General features: G+C 46.0%; 1 protein-coding gene across 1 annotated transcript; it reads right to left on the bottom strand.

The window, feature by feature from the left end:
• Positions 1-4629: 4629 nt before the first annotated feature.
• On the bottom strand, positions 4630-8077 carry TRIL (TLR4 interactor with leucine rich repeats). The gene is made up of 2 exons (XM_063122153.1): positions 6747-8077; positions 4630-6608 (listed from the first exon to the last, which is right to left on the bottom strand). The coding sequence occupies exons 1-2, from the start codon at positions 8075-8077 to the stop codon at positions 5594-5596; spliced, it is 2346 nt and encodes a 781-aa protein (XP_062978223.1). The 3' UTR covers positions 4630-5593.
• Positions 8078-17293: the final 9216 nt, after the last annotated feature.

Genomic DNA, 17293 nt, shown 5'->3' with positions numbered 1-17293 from the left:
GATTGGAATTGTGCAGCAATCTGAAGAATAATTGTTCCGTACAAATGCTTTTGAAAATAATGTGAATGAGAATTTCCACTCTGGCCATAAGTGGCCATGAGCACATAGTTAAAGTCCCCCTGCCCCTTTACTTTTTAATCCTACTTGACTAAGAACATGAAAGAATGGCTGAAAAGGTGTTATGGGAACTAGTTCACATTAATAATGACTATACAAGAGGGACAAAATGTTGCAGTGTGGTTCCAGCCAGCCACGTCTTCTTTCACGATACTCCATTTCGTTCCCCACTCCCACCGCAGTTTTCAGTTATTCCTTGCCCCAAACAGACTCCAAGCATTAGGGTGACCCCTTTACCCACTGACAAAAACACCCAGAGAAAATGAATCACTAAGAATGAGGGCAAACGAAGACAGGTTTGCATAAAAGTTGCAGATGTTAACTTACATGTATAGATATATGCACATTTGAAAAACATTACTATAATTTAAATAGAAATACAAATACACCTCACTGTGGTGGGGAAGACTTGTGACCAAGCCCCCCATCTTGATGGAGGCACTTTGGTGCCATGAGGCGCCTCGCTCCCGCACTTGCGTTCCTTCCCGGCATCTGCATGGGAAGGAAAGCAAGTGCAAACTTTCCTCGTTCTATACAAATAAAAATAAATTAAAACAGGCTGGGGAGGAGAGGAACAGGGCCGTTCCTCCCCCCGTTTTATTTTTATTATCTGTATCTGCGCAGCTCTGCAGATACAGAAGATTTAAAAAATTTAAAATGGGGAGGAACAAGGCAAAGGAGGACGCAAGGAGAGGGGACGTCAGTTGAACCACCTCTCCTCCCTCTGGCTGCCTGTTCCTCTCCCCATTCCCTGTCCAGCCCATGGTGACCAATCAGGGGGCACCATGGGCTGTGACAAGCCTCCGCGGCCCAAAAAGTTGGGGTAAGTGCCTGACTTTTTTTCAGCGGAGTTTCCAGGGTTTGTTCCCAGATGGCTTGGCAATGGCGGCTGCATCATGTAGATGATGTGCTGCGACTGTGAAGCTACCCCGGGGAAACTCTTCATGCAGACATGCCCCAAGTGACCTGTGTCTCCCGTCCAGGTGCTAACCGTTGAAGACCGTTTTGACACACACCCTTCTCTCCCTTCTTATGGTTCTTCCCTTTTAAACCAGACTTAACAGCCCTTCAAATGAAGGACAAACCTTCAAACAGGGAACAGTACTCTGTAAAGCAGGGCACAAAGCCACCCTTATGCTGTTTAGCCCATTTAGCTTTCTGTTCTCCTAAAGATGCTTTATGCTTCTGCAAAAACTGGAGTTTCTCAAGAGTCTGCTGACCCCTCTCATGTGTGGATAGTGCCACTTTGGCTACATAAGCACCTTTGAACAGCAGAAATAGAGGAAATGATACCATTACCTGTTTATTAAGTACACCAAAGAACACTTTAGCATTCATGTGAGTACCATACAGCATATTATATCATAAGCAAACCGCTCAATTTGGGCCTTCTGAGTTTTAGCTTCCTTGAAGCACTGTTAAGATTATGGCTGCTCTTTCCAGTGGCTGGTTCCCACATTACACAGACAGAATGGAATTTTCTATGTAGTACACATCTGTTGTGAGCCCGGGCCCATTGCTATGCACATGGGAGGGGGCAGGGCCTTTCCCTGTGTTTGAGAGAACTGCATCCCGCTACAGTGACATTCCTTTTCCAACTCCCTCCCCTCCCCTCCCCTCGTTGATACAGTGTCTACTCTTTTCGTGCTGTCAAGACAAGGACTCACTTTATGGGGAGGCCGCATTCAAAGACAAGAAGTATTTATCATTTCAGAATTGCCAGTCAGTTAGCAGAGGGGTGGCAGGGCGGTAGAGAAGAGGCCTTCTATCACTTGAAAAATCCTAACTTCATATTGAATAGATCTAAAGAAAAGATTTCTCTTTGAAAGGCCTTTTGGTTCAATTTGCACCTTAGCCAGATGAGATGAGTAACAAGGCGCATTTTCCCACATGGGGTTGATTAAATCCATTTGCACTTCAGTCAGGCAATAATGCAAATATATTAAAGATGGCATCTTAAAGAATACAAGAATCTTAGATCCAAGAACCACAGGCTACGTAAAGAAATTTCAGTGGGTCTACTCTAAGCATGACTAAGTCAGGATCCACCTAGAACCCTGCATTTCTAGGCAGTATGAGAAAGGATTACTTGTGTATGCACGAAAACAGCACTGTTTGTGGGGGTGAGGGATGAATAAAAGAAAACCAAAGATCAAATGAAAACCAAAAACTATTCTTCTATAATAGTTTGATTCTTTTGAAGAAGTAATTTCCACAGGCAAAAAAGCACCAGGGGGTATACCTGCCGAAACCCCACTAAAATGACTGGGAGATGTGCAAGAGTATACATTTTCCCATTTATTTCTGCACCTAGAAAACTTCCCAGTGGACTATGATCCAAGAAAGTTAATTGAAAATGATAATTCCATGAAGTCACAGCTCAACAAACTAAGAACTAAAAAGAACCAGTGAGAAACATTGGGTTAACACAGCTTATTTCACGTGAAAGTATATATAAAACTTCTAGTGACAGTCAAATTAGGGAGGAAAATGCTGAAGTACAATGTATTTGCATACAGCAAATCTTGTGTCAGTAAATCATTCCCTAGTTACATCCAGACTAGACTACTATGATGCACTCTACATGGGGCTGCCTTTGAAAATAATTCAGATACTTCTTGCTGGTGCAAAAGTTATTTGAAGGACCATCTCTGCACATATTTTTTATTTATTTATTTATTTATTACATTTTTATACCGCCCAATAGCCGAAGCTCTCTGGGCGGTTCACAAAATATGAATTCACAATATGAATCTGCTGGAGCATTAAGATCAGCTACGGAGGCCCTGCTCATACGTCTACCAGTAACAGAAGTTAGGATGGTAGGTTTGAGAGAGAGAGAGGGCTTGGTGATGGTCCCACATCAATGGATGTGGTTGTGGTCTCACATTTATTAGATCTCTTCTTATCGTCTTTTAGGCAGGCACTAAAACACTTTTATTCCAGATTACTTTTAATTGAGAGAGTTGGGTATGTTTGTTATTTGCTTCTATTGGCTCGGTTTTTAGATCTCTGGTGGAATGGCTGGAGGAAATAGAAGAGGATGTTGTGATTTTATTGTAGTGTATATTTTAATTTTGATATGTTGTTTTAGATTGAGTTTATTATATAGTTTACACTTTCTTGGGGTAATATTGTATTCTGAAATATACCATAATTTGCATAAGATAGTTTCAAATGTTTGAACAATGCTGTTTGTTAATGCCAAAAAACAAGGACTTCAACTAGACTTAAGTCCCACTTGAATTCAATGGATCTACTTTAAGTATTTTTATTTATTTATTTAATTATTGCATTTACATCCCGCCTTGTTTCCTCCAAGGTACCCAAGGCAGCGTATATAATCCTCCTCCTCCTCCTCCTCTCCATTTATCCTTCACATTGACCCTTTCTACGCCTAAGGATTAGCCCAGGAAAATGGAGGGATTGTCCCCGCCTGCTCCCAGGATCCCGTGTGTCATTTGCATGCACAGGGATGATCCCGGGACAATCCCTTGGAAAAAAGGCAGGTGTAGAAACGGCCTAAGACTGGATCCAACCCTAGATATACAAATTATCTATGAACCAGATTTCTTTATATCCATTGGTTTGGATCCAGTCATGACTAAATTGTCTGCTATATTTTAATAAGTCTACTCTAAGTATGACTAAGGCCATAGCTAGACCTAAGGTTTATCCCTGGATCGTCCAGGGGTCAAACCTGTTCATCTAGGTGACACACAGGGGATCCAGTGCTCAGGCAGGGGCAAACCCTGGATGATCCCAGGGTAAACCTTAGGTCTAGCTGTGGCCTAAATTTGCATTCAACCAACTCTTTACCACTTGCAGAACACTTCAAAAGAAAAACATGCTTAGCTGTAGAAGTACCAAAAAGTATTTATTCAAGAACATTGTAAAAATAATTCATTCTAAACAAATTATAACAAACTTGGGTTAGCTTTTTTTCCTAGTGGTATCAACAATTTAATTTTGCAAAACCAACACAAGTTGCATCATTTTTTTATTTATTTTTTGGCATACTTATATAAACACACATTAAAACATCTCACATTCATTTAATTAAAAAAGCCCTGGTCAGTATAAAAAGCACCATTCTAATTTCTTCAAATTACTTACATGTTAACATTCATTTTCAAGGCACCTCTTGAAAAAAGAAATGTTTTAGTTAAAGACTAGGAATTGAAATAGTTAATGAGTTTTAAAAAATCAGTGTTTAATATTAGAAACTCAAGAATAGTCCTTGCACCATAGTAGTAATTTGTGTTCACATTATTTGACAACAGAGTGGCATGAATGGCTCATCTTAAGTAAAAGCTGATGCAAAGATTATTGGAGTCCAATTCTAAAATGCCATTGATTTTAACAGTCTGCAAATCCAGGCACTAAGGTTTCATTCTACACCCACTGAAGGCCAGTTTAGACACGGGTGCCCTGCATGTGGGTGGCATTCCATGCAGGAGCAATCATGTTTTAATGCTCATTGCTGGGTGTGTTGCTCCCAATGGATGCAACATACACCCAGCAACATATGCCCAGCAATGCCAGCATACCCCTGGTGGTGGCAGCAGTACCATGCATAAGCCCCACAGATCTGCCATGGGAAAAGGTCTTCTGTCCTGTGCTCCTCTGAAGCAAGACTGTCATCCTGTGAACGGGAGAGGCCCTAGGACTTGATCTTGCTATAACTGGTGTAAATAATAGTCCTTAAAATGGTGCAAGACCAGCATTAAAGAGAATCCAAACAGCACAGAAACAAGTCCGGCTGAGAACATTTATACAGGCCAGCATTTCCCAACATGGCGCCCTCCAGATGTTTTGGAATTCAATTCCCATCAGCCCCAGCCGGCATGGCCAATAGTCAGGAATGCTGGGAGTTGTTGTCTAAAAATATCTGGATTGGGGAAGGTCAATATAGAACTGCCTTCTTTTTTGTTTCACTCCTGTTATCGTAATTCCTTTCTTGGCCAAAAACAGTGGAGATTAGCTACAGAGTTATATCCACAGGTTAATGATTATTACAGTGTTGTTGGGGTTGTTGTTTTTTTAAAAAAAATTAGACTATCTCAGTATGGCAACTGGTGATTGGACAACGATAACACCTGTTGCTCATGAACAGGAGCTAATGCCCTCCCACCTACAGTAAGGAATAGTGGTGGTACTTTGAAATAAAAGTGGTAGAATCCCGCTGTAACTAGGTTTGGTCCCCAAATGAGAAAGTAGCAACCGCCTAAGTAAATATGGCCGCCTGTAATTTCAAGGATGCCTTATTTGCTGGTTTGTTTCTTCTTTTAGTATACCCTTTTCTACAGACATCCGCCATTAGTCTGATGAGGCACCATTTTTGGAGGTGCCTCACCGTTATAGGCAAGCCTACCTATAGCCACGCAGAGGCTACAGTTCCCAGCAGACCTTGCTAAACCACTCGATTCTGAGATTACAGAATCCCACCGTTTGCTGTTTTCTTTAGGTCACATCACTAGTCTGCAAACCGTTGCAACAGATGATCCTCCCCACGCCGGGCGCTGCTGTTCCCTCCAGCCCCACTGTCCATGAAGCGTTCACAAGGGAACTCGATCAGATCAGCCTCACTCAAGGCACAGACCGTGCTCCGGGGCGGGCGGTGGGACTGGAAGCCGGAAAAGTCAGCAGAGACGCCTGTGCCCATGGAGCGCAGGGGCCGGCGGGTGGAATACATCTGCCGCACGTGGATGGGCGAGGCGGCCTTCCGCCGCCGGCAGCTCAGCACCTTCTTCCGCACCAGGCGGGAGCCCCAGGCCGCCAGGGCCAAGAAGAGCAGCAGCGCATTGACCGCCAGCAGCACAAGGACAAGGAGCTGATGGTCCAGGCTTTGGGACCCACCGGCCACGGCAGCAGCACCACCCGCTCTCTCTTCGGGCAAGGTGACCAGCCCTGCACAATGGTCCCGCGGGGCCACTGGGCAGACGCGGCCTCCCATCACTCCCTCCACACAGACCAAGTAAGGGGTGTCCGGGTGCAGCTCCTGCAGGGTGGCCACCGGCTCGCTCCATTCGGGGAGATAAACAAAACGCTGGAACTTGACAGCCGCTCCAAAGCGGTCAAAGAGGATTCGGAAGCGCACGGGCCCCAGCAAGCGAGGGCTGCGATGTGGCCGGACCGCCCAGCGCACCGTCACCTCATTGGCACTGACTGCCTCCACCGACAGGTTGTGCAGGAACAGCTTGTTAAAATCACAGGGGTCAGTGACCAGCGGCGGAGTGCCGGACACTGAAGAGACGAGGTGGTGCTTCCCTGCCCGCCGAGGCCAAGCAGCTCCAGGGAAAGAAGGTGGCCGAGTACTAAAGAGCAGGCTGGGCGTTGAGGCTGTAGGGCTCCCGTCCATTCCCCATTTGTCTCTTTCTGGCAGTGAGGCCAACATCTCCTGGGAGCCCACGAGCTGCATGGTTGAGACGGAGGGCAGGGAGCTTAGTTTCTCCTGTGCCTGGCCTGGGGTGCTGACACTGCTGTTGCCTCTAGGCAGCGGGGAAGAAGAAGAAGAAGAAGAAGAAGAAGAAGAAGAAGAAGAAGAAGAAGAAGAAGAAGAAGAAGAAGAAGAAGAAGAAGAAGAAGAAGAAGAAGAAGAAGAAGAAGAAGAAGAAGAAGAAGAAGAAGAAGAAGAAGAAGAAGAAGAGGCCACCGCTTCGGAGCAAGAAGAACCATTGAGCGGCGGGAGGAGATATGCATCCTCCAGGTAATCAAGGTATTTCCCTGCCAGAGCGGGAGGCTGACGGCACTGCACAAACACCGTGAGGAGTCGGCCCTGGGAATGCCAGGCGCCCAGCCAGTGCTTCAAGCCCCGCAGGCGGCAATCGCAACTCCAGGGGTTCCCATCAAGCTCCAAGCGATAGAGAGCCGGGCTGGAGGCAAAGAGGTCTCCGGCGACCGTGGCCAGCACATTTTCCTGCAAGCTGAGCTCCCGCAGCTTGTGCAGGTGGCCAAAGGCACCCGGAGGAAGGACAGCCAGCTGGTTGTGGCTCAGGTCCAACACCTCAAGGCTACGCAGGGGCTGCAGCAGCTGGGCGGGCAGTTGGCTCAGCAGGTTCCCTTCTAAACGCAACTCCTTGAGGGCCCCCAGACCAACGAAGGCCTCAGGGGCCAGCCAGCCCAGGCGGTTGCCGCTCAGCGACAGCTTGGCCAAGCTGGGCAGGTGTTGGAAAAGCCCTTTCCCCAGCTGCTTCATGTTGTTGCCCGAGAGAAGCAGGCTGCTCAGCAAGCGCATCGGCCTGAAAGTGTCCGCATGGCGCAACAGGTCCTGCTGGTTCCCGGACAAGTCGAGAAAGCGCAGCTTGGCCAGGCCGGCGAAAGCGTTGCGGCTCAGCCAGCGGATGCGGTTGGCCTCCAGGTGCAAGTAGAGCAAGTTGGCCAGGCCCGAGAAGGTGGCGTCGCCCAGCGAGGCCAAGGCGTTGCCGTCCAGCCGCAGCTTGACCAGGCTGCCCAGGCCGGCGAAGGAAGCGGCCGTCAGGGAGCTAATCTCGTTGGCATTGACGTAGAGGATGCGCAGCTTGGCCAGGGGGCGGAGCGTGCCCGGCGCCAGGGCGGCCAGGAGGTTGTTGCCCAGGTAGAGCTCCTCCAGGCGCGCCAGGCGCTCGAAGGCCTTGGGGTGGAGCGCGCGGATGCGGTTGTACTGCAAGTCCAGGCGCTGCAGCGCCACCAAGCGGTGGAAGTCGAAGGCGGAGATGTTGGCGATGAAGTTGCCGCCCAGGCTGTAGGTGAGGATGTCCTGCGGCTCGGCCGCCTTGGGCACCGCCCGCAGCCCCCGGTTGGTGCACAGGAGGTGCTGCTGCTGCTGGCAGTCGCATGGCGCCGGGCACAGGGGCTCGGCCGCCGGCGGGAGCAGAGCCAGGAAGAAGCAGCAGCAGCAGGCGAGCAGCGGCCGCATCAGGCGGACCTTGCGTGGGAACAGCAGCGGCAGCAGCAGCGGCGGCGCTGGCGGCGGCTCCATCCCCTCTGGGCGAGCTGCGGGCGGCTTCCCCCGCTCCCTCGGCGTCTCTCCCGCATCCCCTTCTCCGACGCGGCGGCGGCGGCTCGGGCTCCTCCTCTGGCTTCCGGGGACGCGCTTTCCCCGGACCCGGCTCCGAGCGCTGCAAAAGCGGGAAAGGCGAGATGCTGGAGCGGACCACCAGCCGCCGCCGCTGCCGCCGCCCGCCCACCCGCCGTGCTTCTCCTCCGCTTGGAGCGGCTCAGCGCGCTGGCGGATCCTCGCCGGAAAGCCAGCGCGGTGGCTCCGTCGCCTGTCTCGGCAGCCCGCCGCCAAGAGGAGGCAGGCAGGGGGCGGCGGCGAGGGTGGGAAAGGCAAGCCCTCCTCGGTGGGCAGCCGCCCTGCGCGACCCTCCGTACTGACTCTGGCGGCGGCTCCTGCTGCTGCTCTCTCGGCTCGCAGTCAGAGCGAGGCGGGGGAGGCGGCCGGGGACAGACAAACGGAGCGGAAACTCGCACTTCCCACACGTGGCCCCCGGGGACGGACGCGCTGGAAGATCGGATGGAAGCAGGGAGAGGGGAGGGAGAAGGACACGGCCGAGCGGATTGGAAGGAGACAGCCGGATCAGGGGGGTGGCGGGGGGTCCAGGAGCAGAGGGAAGGAGGCGCAGCCGAGCCGAGCCGAGCAGCGGGGGTGCAAAGTGGGAAAGTCAGGATTCGAAACTTCGCCGTCTGGGCAGGGGGAGAAGGAGATAGAAACACGTGGGCTGCCGATAAAGCGCTGGCTGGTTTCAATTTCTGGAAATGGCACGAGCGGCTGGCCAAGGTCTTCCCGCCCCCTCCGGTTGCATGTATGTCGTAGCCGCTTGCCAAAAGTAATAGTCACGGTTTACCGCAGATTAGGGCTTGTGTTTACACAAACGGCGATTAGAAGGGCTGTATATGAACCTCCTGTTCGAGCGCCAAAGGTGCCTTCTGCCCATGGGCCACCTCACCTCTGTGGCCTGAAGTAAAAAATGAAATAAAATGGACCTTCTGTTATGGCTGGCATGGTTTGTGTCGCTTCACCAACCCCAAGCCAACCCAACCTAGTAGAATATCTAAAACAAGTGGGGTAGCTGTGGGGCCGTCGGTTAGACTGAGAGCACTGGATTTGGACTAGATTGTCCTGATCTGCCTCACAGGGTTGTTGGGCAGATAAAATGAGAAGGGAGGAGTGAAGAGAATCATGTACACTACCCTGAGCTGCTTGAAGAAAAACTAAGATACAAAAGTGCTCAGGGCAGTGTACACTGTTCTCTCCCCTCCTCTCTTCCCATTTTATCCACCCAACAACCCTGTGAGGCAGATCAGGACAACCCAGATTTAAGCAGGGAATGATTTGGACTATTTTTTGAACTTTTCTGTTTCTTTCCCCCATCCCCTGCCTATTGTGCCAACTAGCCTGATGAAGAGTTCTGGAGAATTTAAAAGCTTGCACAAACTTGTGTGGCATTTTGGTTGGTAGTATCTGTGGATTCTGGATACCACCCCCCTAGATTTTGTATGTCACACAGAACTGCACTCTCAAAATGCAGCTATCTTTCTGGCCAATTGTTATATGCAAGAGAAGATCAGGCGGAAAATTCCCTGCACATCTTGAATATCAATCTGAAAAAGTTAGTGATAAATCAGCAATCGTTCCCATACATATTACATTGCTGCTGATTTGCCATGGAAATGTCTGCCCTATGGAAGAGGTTCAGGTTGGAACTGGGAGTCTTAACAGGAAACCTGTGGGGGAAACAGGGGAAGTGAAGACAAGGAAAACTGGGAGCTTCTCTTTCATTGTATGGACAGGCAGTGGAGAACTGAAAGTCTCTTTATAATGATTCATTATATATGGTTCCCCCCCCCCCCCAGGCAGTACATGTAGGTCTTGGAGATCTAACTTGGCATATCTAGCAATCCCGGCTTAAACCAATTGAAATCGTTGGGGTGCCCAGCTCTGTGCTGGATCGGTCTGCTGTATTTTGTGGACTGCCAGTGCAGGAAATGCAACAAATGCAAAAAGAAAACAATAACGCTCTATGAACATCAAACCTTATTGCTATGCTTGGGATATAAAATGTACATTTTTTAGTCTTTTTCTTTCTAAGGCTGCAGTCCTAGAAATACTTACTAGGGAATAAGCACCATTGAACACAGGGGGTTGCATGACCATGGCATGATTAACAAGTTAATAACCAATTGCATGTGCCGATTGCATGCCAGATGGATTTCCCTAATTACTCTCACTGGCGCAGTTTGCTGTGTCATTCAAACGTGGGCGGCATGGCTTTTCAAGTCACTGTGGGTTAATTAACTTGGTTCAAGACGTGCCCTGGCAGCCATTTTGAATATGCAGGCTGTAGCAGGGGGAGCCATGACTTTTCATGTCCCACAAATTCAGTGTCATGGGTTATTTCAATATTAAACAACCCTCGGATAACCCAAGAACAAACCATGTTGGCTTATTGTGACATACAAACTAGCAGAGGCTCAGGGCCCTGATGAATTGGGAAAGCTATGGTGCATGAAGGAAGCATCCTTGAGAATTGGGCAGAGGCACTTTCTGTGAGAGAAGTCCTTCCATCCATGGAAGGCGGATCTTGGATTCAACCCAAAGGCTGCAATCCTATATACACTTACCTGGGAGTAAGCTCCATTGAACTCAGTGAGCTTTACTAAATCAAGATGTATGGGATTATTCTACACCAGATCTTCAGTTTGGTTCTCTCTCTCTCACTCACACACACACATTTTAGTGTACTTGTCAGCAGTTCACTCCTTTCTAGGCAACACCATGATACACTTATAAATCCTTTATCAAATCAATGTCACCATCACAAAGAGATAAAATGTCTTCACTGTACTGTGTTATTACATCCTGTATTTATTTTGTGAATGTATACACCACCCTTCCATTTTGTAACCCAGAGCGGCTTACAAAAGCATGGTGCAAGCAACAGTAAAACCATCTGCACAACATCTGCGGGTGTTGGGAAGGAGGGGAGAGGTTTGAGTTTGAAGTCCACTCTAAGAATCCATAAAGAGTTTTAAAAACAAAGTACCAATGCATGCAATGTGTTCAGGAAATTAAGGCTGAAAGAGTTGAGAGTAAGCTCCATCAAACACAATGAGACTTACTTCTGAGTAAACATGTACAGGATTGTGATGTAAAGATGCAGTAAAAATAGTTGTTCTTTTCGTGTGTGTGTGTGTGTGTGTGTGTGTGTGTGTGTGTGTTTTCAGTGTCAATGCCAATTAGGCTGAGACAATGAAGTTGTCTAATTGGAACAGTTTGTTGCCAAACACCACACCCCCTCTCCCCCACATTTATGGCTTTCTTGTGGAAGTAATCTATGTGCCATCTGTAATTCATGTTGGTTGAATAACATTGCAGATAAGGCATTTTCTGATGGGATCATTTGCTTTCATTTAAGAGTGGAATGTCATTTGAGATGTCCAGCTCTTCTTTAGGAAGACAGTCTGGCTCCCAGGCCCTACTCAGTCCCTGTTCAAGCAGGGAGAGACTACCAGATGTCGAAGCGCTATCTGTATCTTTTCCTAAGGGAATGCTAGGCTACAAAGGCTTATTCTGTCAGCTGGAAATATCTTTCTTAGCAGTAAATATCTGAGTAAAGGATGTTTTTAAGTAAGGAAATAACCTCACATTGTGATTTTTTTGACTTTAGACACTTAAAGCGCGCAGCACTACATATGTCTACTCAAAAGTAAGTCCCACTGAGTTAAATGGGGCTTACTCATATGCAAGGGGGTGTTGGATTTCAGCTTTAACTTTTAAAAACCAAATGCTAATAGCACTTACGCTGCATTGGATCCAGATGTAGGCATGTGTAATTAAGCTGGCATGAGCAGACATCTCACCACAGCAGTTCTTCACCCAGTGAAAATGCTACAGGTGGAAGAGGAAGATCCCCGAGAATTGGACAGAAGCACCTTCCCCCCTCCCCCAACCCAACAAAATAGTCTTCCACATTGACCAGAATCTCTGACTTTCTGTGTAGCATCTATAGGGGGCTGGAGAAGTCCATTCTCCCAGGATAGTTGCATGTAGCTAAATCTGAATCCAGCCCAATAATTATAAGTCACTCTGGATGGTAGGGATCTGTGGGGCCCAGATGAAAACTACAATATGACTGCAAACATACATCCAGTTGTGCATCTCCATCGGTTGCACATTCGCAAGCTTGGATCTGCACATGGGTCTCCCTTGAATGTAAGTATGGCACTTAATTGGGCACCCTTACTATTTTGTTGCCAGATCTTTTAAAGATAATCTACAGCAGCCTTCTCCCCCACCTGGGGTCTTCTAGATGTGTTACACTGCAACTCTCATCATCCCCAGCCAGAACAGGCATTGCCCATGCTGGATGGGGATGATGGAGGTTGTAGTCCAATACATCTGGAGGGCACCCGGTGGGGGAGAAAGCTGATCTCCAGTTTTGTACAAGTTCAGTTAAGTATGCAATCAAGAGAAAATGAAGTTTAACAAAGAATAAGCAGCTTCAGTTCCACTATAATAATCAGGTTAATGTAACCTCATGTGACATATAGGGCTTCTTTAGATTAAGGGGAAATCGTGTTCCCTTACCAGGGCTTTGCTTCCTGCTTCTATTGTGTAATTGCAATGGGGCTGCCTGCATTATACAGCTGGAGAGGGGCAACCATGTGGTCTATATTGGAAAACTTTCACTGCTCCTAGCCCTGAATGGGACAGTGCCCTCTAGTGGGTGATTTGTAGCACAACTTCCCCCGTACACGGTAGGAAATCCCAAGATATTTCAACAAAATTGGGATTTCACAGTTGTTTTAAAAAAAAAAACAGAATTACTGGAGGAAGGTATGGGAGACGTGCAGGAGGTTACTGATGTTGTCCAAAGGACCTGTGAACTTCCATGAGTGGCCAGTTATGAGCATGCCTTATTTCGCTCATGTCAAGAAGCCCATCGTGTGCATATAGTCTATTGCTATTTTTATTTGTATTGGAACTCTATAAACAAAAAAATGAAGAATTATTTCAACCTCCTGAGTTATTTTACCCAATGATCTCTACTATCTTGGACTTTTTTGAGGGGGACTACCATTTGCTACTTCAACAGAGTTGTAAAAGTGCACAGGGCCTGACCAAACCAGTTCTACAGATAATAGGCTTTTTATAGTATAAGTCATTTCCTTTCTCTGGGAACTAAATGCTGGAGTTGAGATAAATGTATACTTTCTGTACAGCATGATAGCTATATACCCATAAATGGCTGGAGTGCAAATCACATACATTGCTTAGAACTTCAGGCAAGACAAATTAATTGCAGTACTGAGGCACACAATGATATAAAGCACAATTTCATACTTTTTTCCATAGCTATGCCATTGATTCAAAACTGCCTGAAGTCCATATAAGGTCACGCACATACAAAACAACTGAAACAGAGTTTTGTTTTATTTTAAAAAGGTATCAGTTGATCACTTTTGTGTCTTGAAGGCTACAATACTGGGCACACTTATGGGGCAGCAAGTTAAGGGGAAATTAATAGCATTTCCAATCCACTTAAAGCAGTAGTGGTAATGTGTTTTTGTGTGTGTGTGTGTGTGTGTGTTTTACTTTCTTCACTACTTCACATCATTTGTTTTATGATCTTGCTTGATGAAGAGTTCTGGAGAACCTGAAAGCCTGCACAGTAGTTTGTGAGGTTTTGGTCGGCCTAATAAAGGTGTTGCCCTACTATGGATTTTGGAATTCGTCTTATGGCCTACACACCTTTGCATTTTACATTATTTTAGTGCATGTAATACAATCACCTGTCCTATAAACCTCCAGTACTCTTTTTGTAGTCAGTCAGCTACCTCTATCTTCTTCCTTCAAAGTCACCTTTTCACCTTAAAACTCACATTTTAAGTCACCTTAAAACTCACCTTTTCCAAAAGACTCTTGGCTTAAATCTTTATGTGTACATAAATGTAACTATGTCTAACTTTATTTACACAGGAAGCTGCCTTATACCTTTGTCCATCTTGTCCAGTATTGTCCATTCTGGCCAGCAGTGGCTGTCCAGGTTCTTTCCCACTTTCTACTACCTGCTCGAAATTGAACCCGGGACATTCTGCATGCAAAACAGATGTTTTACCACTGAACTATTGCCCCTCCTCAACATTCCCTCACATTTCCATATTGTCTCTCTCTCTCTCTCCCCCCTTTTTTACTCTAGATTGCAAGGGTTGTATTCTGCCTTTCCAGAAAGTGCTTCTGCTCGTGGAAGTTGGGACACACAATTTTTGCCAATCCTACCTACCTACTACAACCCTCCATGATACTACAACCCTCCATTCTGTGACTGCGGGTCTTCCACCCTCCTCTAACAGACAACTTTTCAGAGGGCTTGGAGAGAGTTAAGTAGGATAGGCGGGGAAACTGGCAAGAATTACATGCCCCAACTTGCAGGAGTTTCCATTAAGGTAAAGCCACCATTGGGCTTTGCCATAATGGAAACTTGGTGTTAAACTCCATAATAAATGGTATACTCAAATACACAAGCCAGTAACTATATTTCACTTCTACAACTATTTTAATGTTACTCGCAGTTTTATTGGACAACTATTGGAATTAGCATAGCTATAGAAGCCTGTAAATGAAGATCCATATGATGATAAACTCACAGGAAAAAAAGGAAGACACACGATCCTGATCGTATCTCATAGCTAAGCAACTGATGATAGTTTTTGACATTATTCCAACATCACAATATCTGCTTACCTTGCCATTCCCATCCTTATCAGCCCTCAGATGCATTACAAGAATGCTAAAATGTTAGATAAATGGGTGCCAATGTGCAATGCTCCATTCTATAGGGCTGCTTTACTTATTGTATATAGCACCTATTGTGTGGTTGGTCTTCATGCCAGCACCACTTAACTTCACCTTAAAGACTGGCCAGAAACTTCAGTTGGTCTAGAATGTCAAGTTTTTGTCCAGGACAAACATAAAATTATGTGAAATCTCAATTTATTTCACCAGAAGCCGATTTCTTTCCAAGCTCAATTCAAAGTCCTAAACTGTCTGGGACCAGGATATGTCAGGAAACTCTTTCTTTTGTATATGCCTGTACAAGAACTTTGTTCTACTTCTGAGGGGCTTATATCTACCCAGAGCTTCGGCAGTTGAGAATGAGGAACAGGACCATTTTGGTGGAATGGTTCGATTGTGAAATGGCCTCCCAGGGGCTGTCTATATGCTTTAAAAGTCCCACGGTGGCTGTGTGGCAGTGCTGCGTTGGTTACACGACACAGCAGTCACCTTGCAGCCACTGCGGGGCTTTCCCACGAAGCTCCACACTGGAAAAGTCAGCGACTTATGATGACTTTTCCTGCCTCCGTGAGATCACTACAGCTCTTCTGCCAAATGACCGCACTCTGGTATTGCACTGGGAGCGTTTCTGGGCAGAAGGTGACCTCTGATTGGTCACTGGAAGATGGGCGAGGGGCAGGCCCAGTGAGCCGAATGGCCAATGGAAAGCCTGCGCTGCCTTCTCCAGTGAGGATTACTCGCCACCACCCTGCAGCAGCGATACTGCGGGGTTTGGCAGCAGAGCGGTGCCAATGAGGTGCCATGAAGGCAGGAACCCAATAGAGGTAGACGTCACCACTTCATTGCCAATTTTAGAAGAACGTAAAGGAAAGGTCTCTAAATGTGTCTTACGTTATACCTGCTTTGACTATTTCTTTAAAATGCCATATCTGATCCTTTGTTGTTGTCTTTTTATGCATTGTTTCATTGTTTTACCTTTTCTTAAAACTTATATGCCACTCTGAGTACATGTTCATGTAGAATAGACAGCTTTCTAAATTATACCATAAATAAATAAAGTCTAGCAGTGAGTCATGTTGGCACTCACATGCCCCATGGAGCTACCACCATGCAAAAAGTGTTTCCAGCTGCTTCAGTTTGGCAGCAATAATCCGTGGTACAGGTAGTTCTGGACTTGGGTGCAAAAGACCAGTGCAGCAGAAGCAAACTCCATTTTATTCCTGTAATCAAGATGTGCTGTGATTTAAATGAGCTTAAAATGTAAAATTGCACATGCTCAGAGTAAGTGTGTGTGTGTATGTGTGTGTGTGTGTGTATATATATAGTATGAAGATTGGAAAATATTTTAACATATCAGGAATTTAGAAGCCATTGTAAAGCATGGAATGACTGTTGTGGGGGAGAGAAATGTTAGTTATGTACTTTACAACTGAAGTAATAATACGCACAGCCATCTACAGACCCACCCAACCCATAAGACCATTAAGTCTAGGCCCTAAAATTACCTAGCAGTACTATTGACCATAATGGAGGTATCAGCTCTGCAACTTCCTGTTTTGCACCAAGGGGGAATCCGCACGACTCCTCAATAGAATATTCCCCTTGGATCTTCCAGTTCCTAGCTATCATCAATCGTGCTGCAACCAACAAACTCGATATCAGCTCTATAATTCCTTTTCCACACTTTATATCTTCAAATAGTGACAGCAATGCTATTTTTGGTGTTTGTTCTATTTTCATTCCCACTATTTCTTCAATTTCTGAGAACACCATCTTCCATAATCTTTGTACATATTTGCATTGCCACCACATATGTAAATACGTTCCTTTTTCCCCACATCCTCTCCAACAATTTGCTGAATGTTGATCACTTATCTTGTTCAATCTAACCGGGGTAAGGTACCACCTCCATAAAATTTTAAAATAATTCTCCTTTATTCTTACTGATAAACTTCTCAACACTCTTTGTTTCCATAGTCCCTCCCAGCTCTGTCGCCCTATTTGTATCTTCAAATCTGATTCCCAAATCACTTTCTCTGTATTCTCTCTAAACTCCTTCTCTAACAATATTTTATATATTTCACTCATTAATCCTTTTGAAACTATACTACCTCCTTTTCCTTTCTCCTTACTTACTACTAATTCTTCAAACCTCCTCATCTTTCTGCACATTCTATTATCTTTAATCCACTTTTTATTCCATTGTTCTAATTGACCATATTCTAGCCAAGATAGCTTCTTCTCCTTTAACAAATTTTCCATATCTTCTCTTGTTTTAATATCTCTTACCCAATCCTTTAATTTTATTTTATTTTTCTCTTTTAATATTTTACATAATCTACCCTTTAGATCCTCTGGGAAATTCTTTAACATTATTATCGGTGCTAAGGGAGAGTT

The sequence above is a fragment of the Elgaria multicarinata genome, chromosome 1, assembly GCF_023053635.1.
Source record: "Elgaria multicarinata webbii isolate HBS135686 ecotype San Diego chromosome 1, rElgMul1.1.pri, whole genome shotgun sequence".
Lineage (NCBI taxonomy): Eukaryota > Metazoa > Chordata > Lepidosauria > Squamata > Anguidae > Elgaria > Elgaria multicarinata.
The sequence above is the reverse complement of the archived record's forward strand: the minus strand, read 5'-3'. Positions and strand labels throughout refer to the sequence as shown.

Bases quoted from the DNA above. Each gene is read 5' to 3' on its own strand.
- TRIL (XM_063122153.1), bottom strand. From the start codon at position 8,077: ATGGAGCCGCCGCCAGCGCCGCCGCTGCTGCTGCCGCTGCTGTTCCCA. The intron at 6,609-6,746 runs TTCTTCTTCTTC...CCCGCTGCCTAG, and splicing joins TCTTCTTCTTCTTCTTCTTC to AGGCAACAGCAGTGTCAGCA.